Below are 4888 nucleotides of genomic sequence, written 5' to 3'. Positions count from 1 at the left end.
ACCTTATTCTGCTTTATTCTGTGAACAGAAAACAAAAACTGAAGCCACATATAAAGGTGTTCAGAGGACAATAGCGAGTGCTGATGAAAGTTGGAGAACTTGTGAAATGAAATATGGGAGCTACTGCCTCTGGAGGGAGGAAAATAAGGAACCAATGAAAGATGCTAAGGTGAAGCAAATGAAGGACCAGCTATTTGTTGCTAGGGCATACTATCCAAGTATTGCTAAAATGCCTTCTCAAGACAAGTTGACCCGGGATATGAAACAGAATATTCAAGAGTTTGAGCGTATTCTTATTGTAAGTTCACAAGATGCTGACCTTCCACCACAGTAAGTTCTCTACCATTTTGTGCTTAATCATGTTTGTACTGAAAGTTAGTTCCTTACTGGAAAAGATTTTGGTTGGAGTCTGGTAACTTGAATTTCTTCTAGTTTTCCGTTAGCTTGTCTAGACATCCTGTTTTCTATATTTACTTGCTTTCAGTCTTTCAGATGGTTTGTTTGTTACAGAAAATATTTATCATTCACACCCAGAAATACTTCTATTTTGAAGCATTATCTGTCCCAGTATCTTAAACCAACATAAAGTTCAATGAACTAATGTACTAGATGATAGGACGGATGCCATATGTATGTTGTTTGTTCTCTATCAGGAGAAGCATTTATGTGTAGAATCCTCTGCTATTTTCCTTTGACTGTTCTTATTGGGTATTTCTTTCCGCCGTTGTGCAGGGTTGAGAAAAAGGTGCAGAAGATGGAAGCTGTAATTGCAAAGGCAAAGTCATTTCCAGTCGACTGTAACAATGTTGACAAGAAATTGAGACAGATCCTTGATTTGACAGAGGATGAAACTAGTTTCCACATGAAACAGAGCGTGTTCCTCTACCAGCTTGCAGTACATACAATGCCTAAGAGTCTTCATTGCTTGTCAATGAGACTAACTGTGGAACATTTCAAGTCAGCTTCGCTTGAGGATCCAATTAGTGAGAAGTTTTCAGATCCCTCATTGCTTCACTTTGTTATCATCTCCGATAATATACTTGCGTCGTCTGTTGTGATCAACTCAACGGTTTTATACGCAAGGGTATGTACTAAATCAGTTTTCGTTACTTAGTAATTGTATTTTCTTGCAGTCATAAATCTCTGAATTCTAATTCTTGGTTGGTTATTGATGTTTCAGGACAGTAAAAACTTTGTTTTCCATGTACTGACAGACGAGCAAAATTACTTTGCAATGACACAATGGTTTGTTAGGAATCCCTGCAAACAATCAACTATTCAAGTATTGAACATTGAAAAACTCGAGCTGGATGATTCTGATATGAAATTGTCTTTGCCTGCGGAGTTCCGTGTTTCCCAACAGAATCGAACGCACTACTTATCCCTTTTCTCTCAATCTCACTATCTGCTTCCCAAATTATTTGACAAATTGGAGAAGGTTGTGATTCTGGATGATGACGTTGTAGTCCAGCGAGATTTGTCTCCCCTTTGGGACCTTGATATGGAAGGGAAAGTGAATGGCGCTGTGAAGTCGTGCACTGTGAGATTAGGTCAGCTAAAGAGTCTCAAGAGAGGAATTTTTGATACCAATGCTTGCCTCTGGATGTCTGGTTTGAATGTTGTTGATCTTACTAGATGGAGGGAACTGGGTGTTTCAGAAACCTACCAGAAATTTTACAAAGAGGTCAGTTTTCTGGAGAGAAAAAAAAAAAAAAAAAAAACCTTTTTAAGAGAAAATTGAGTGATTCTGTGCGATGACTTACTTTTTTCATTTGCAGCAGATGAGTGGTGGAGATGAGTCGAGTGAAGCAATTGCATTGCAAGCAAGCTTGCTTACATTTCAAGACCAAGTTTATGCTCTAGACGACAAATGGGCTCTATCAGGTCTTGGTTATGACCACTACGTCAATGCCCAAGCGATAAAAAACGCGGCCGTATTGCACTATAACGGGAACATGAAGCCTTGGCTTGAGGTTGGAATCCCAAAGTACAAAAACTATTGGAGAAAGCATCTGAATCGGGAAGATCGGTTCTTGAGTGACTGTAACGTGAATCCTTGATGAGTAAGTAGTTTTACACACGGCCAATGCTTTAGAAGCAAGGTCACACGCAAAGAAAAGATTTTAGAGTGCAACATCTCATATTTTTGGGTCAATAAACCCGAAGGCATTGCAGGAGAAATGCTGAAGGGGGAAGAAGAGCAAGCAGAAGCAAATACCAAATTGATTTTAAGAGACGTGATGACGGTGATTTGAAAAGCTTTGATATGATTAAAAAAAGAAAAAAAGAGAGAGAGAGCATGTGAAGAACTTTGATATGTTGTATATGATTTTTGGCTAAGAGATGTGCCATTCTTTTACTCTGCGTTATTTTCCAATTTGTCATTGTAGTTTCTGTTTTATTCTTTACTTTTTGTGACGTACCAGAATAGAAGGCGATAAGAGTTTTTATCTACTTCTCTCACTGAACCAGTTTACAGAGTACGTTCTCACAGGGTTTTGTTATTTACTGGGTGGGATATTGTGCAGCTTAGTCTTAGGACAATACTTAGCTCAACCTTTGCTTCATTCACATCTGATGGAAAACCATTGTCTCAACTACAGAAGACCCAGGAATACATGTTTGGAACTATTCTAACCCAACAAGAAAGCTATCTGCAGTTTCATTGCTGATTTGGACAAAATTTAGCTATGTTTCCAATTGACTGTTTCTCTCAACAAATGTGACAACGAAATAATAACATTTTGTTGCTTGAAATGCCGGAATCGAAACCTTGCATGATTCATTTGCAGGAATCATGCATGCAATTATATTCGTCGAAATGGAATCAAATGTCTCTCAAAGTCATAGTTAAAGAATCAACTTAAAAACCTTCATTCACATACTGTACCACACCCATTTGATGATGACGGGCGAGGTTAGTAAGATGCAAAAATGAGCATATGAAACACTAAAAGCTAAGTTGAGGAATAAGATTGGTACATATAGAGAGAGTGAGAGGAATCAGATTTGGTTAGGAAGACAGGGAGTTATTAGGTTGTACTACATCTGTAATATATTAAAGAGAGAACATATTCTTTCATCAAAGTGCATGCAGCGCGTAAATCGTCAATCCATTTGTTTATATGAAAGTGGGGGGACGACGTCTCTTACCATCTCAAAGGTCGTAATCAACTTTTGTGTACATATGACGCATAAACCGCAATAATCTTTTTTGCTATTTTAAACAGACGATAGATAACGAAAGCTTGAGATTTTTTTTTTAAAGATTAATAAGGTCAACGTAAGTGGAACATTCATTATTATAACACAATGGACGTGGAAAAATATCATAATGAAAAATAGAATATGATATTTTCTAAGTTTAAAAAAAATAAAAAATCTTTAGTGGGAATTTTCGTTGGGGATGGTTTTATTTTTCTTCCCACCGCTAATCGCTTTTCAGCCACACACCTCCCTAATGTTTAAATTACTTATAATGATGATATAGTGGTGGTCCTCCTTTCATCATATCATCTATTAAAAAATCTTAAACCCAAAGATTGGTTCAAAACTCGATTTTTTTAACTCGGTTATATTTTCTTGTCAATGTTTGAAATGATTGTTGTTTTAATGTGTATATATGCTATCCACTCGTTCTTATCCTCCTCCACTAGATTACCTTTTCCTCGACTCAACAACGTCCATGGTAATAATAATAATTCAAAGCGTGATTGGCTAGCTATTAAAAATATGTTATCGGATGTTTATAATATGATTGGACTAAGAGTCATCATGATGACCAGAAATATTAGAATTGGGACACCTGCGTGAAGTTTGATCCACAAAGTGATCTTCAAAAACTTGATATATCAACAATACTATTATACATATGATACGGTTTTCAAGTTTTATCTTAGAGAGTATAATGTATTACTTTCTTTCTTTCTTTTTGTTGGCCTTAAATCATATATTACTTTCGGTTCAGACACACATGTAGTCTGTTGTTGAAAAAAAGATACAAATAAAATACTTTCAGTTGAATATTTGGAGAATAATGCGATAAATCCTACAAGAATAGGAAATGAAAAAACATTAGAGACTCTCTCAGTACCTTTCCCATTATAAAAAGGATATCGATGCACACTGGAAATGTCGATGGATTATGGCCCGTAGGTTAGATTCTTTTCTTTTTTTTTGTAGCTAGACAGTAGACAATAATATTCTCATCATCTTTTGATTAAAAAAAGTTGTAAGATCGACAAAGAAAAATTAGAGAAATGTTTAGACGCGAAAAAAATGGATAAAAGAAAATAGATGTGAAAAGTAAAACAAATATACTGTATTCGTCTAGAAAAGTACAAAAATAATTATATGAAAGAAATTTCCCGAAATACAGTACCACTTTGTAATTGAAAAACGAGTGCCTTAATAAAACCATAATATTTTATAACTCTAATTTTAAAAACGTCTTTCTAATTTTCCTTGAATAAATCGATTTAGTTTATGAGTTAAAAAAAAACAATTGCCAACAATATATAATTTCTGCAAAGTTACTTTAAAAACTAGAGCATATGAAAACTAGTGTTTAGTGTCAGATTTATATTATACGTGAGACCATAAGCTATTTTGTGGGGCCAATATTTGGTCAGAACAAGATTCAAACAACAAGGTTTCGTTATAATATTTTGTTGGAGTTTAGGTGAAATGCAAAACCGTTATTATAATAATATTTGATTATAGAAAGGAATCAATCCATTAATTTACATTAATGCATTTTAAAGAAAAAATTTGGACCTAATAAATTAAAGAGAAGATATCTTATAGTAATAGACTGACAAGGACAACTCTCAAGTGGAAAACAAGAAGATGAGAGACCATTCTTTTTCATTTGAGCACCTCATTCTCT

General features: G+C 35.0%; 1 protein-coding gene across 3 annotated transcripts in view; it reads left to right on the top strand.

The window, feature by feature from the left end:
• Window positions 1-2463, top strand: part of LOC104782307 (probable galacturonosyltransferase 7) — a 5135-nt gene extending 2672 nt beyond the window's left edge. The window contains exons 7-11 of one of the 3 annotated variants that reach the window (XM_010507205.2): window positions 29-330; window positions 733-1084; window positions 1181-1684; window positions 1779-2063; window positions 2176-2463. In XM_010507205.2, coding sequence (XP_010505507.1) covers window positions 29-330; window positions 733-1084; window positions 1181-1684; window positions 1779-2060 — 1440 coding nt within the window. In that variant the 3' untranslated portion in view covers window positions 2061-2063; window positions 2176-2463. Of the gene's footprint in view, window positions 1-28; window positions 331-732; window positions 1085-1180; window positions 1685-1778 lie in introns of all 3 variants that reach the window. The other 2 variants (XM_010507204.2, XM_010507206.2) reach the window with 2 other exon arrangements.

This window comes from Camelina sativa, chromosome 4 (assembly GCF_000633955.1).
Source record: "Camelina sativa cultivar DH55 chromosome 4, Cs, whole genome shotgun sequence".
Lineage (NCBI taxonomy): Eukaryota > Viridiplantae > Streptophyta > Magnoliopsida > Brassicales > Brassicaceae > Camelina > Camelina sativa.
Note: the sequence above shows the minus strand (reverse complement) of the source record. Positions and strands in the feature narration are given on the sequence as shown.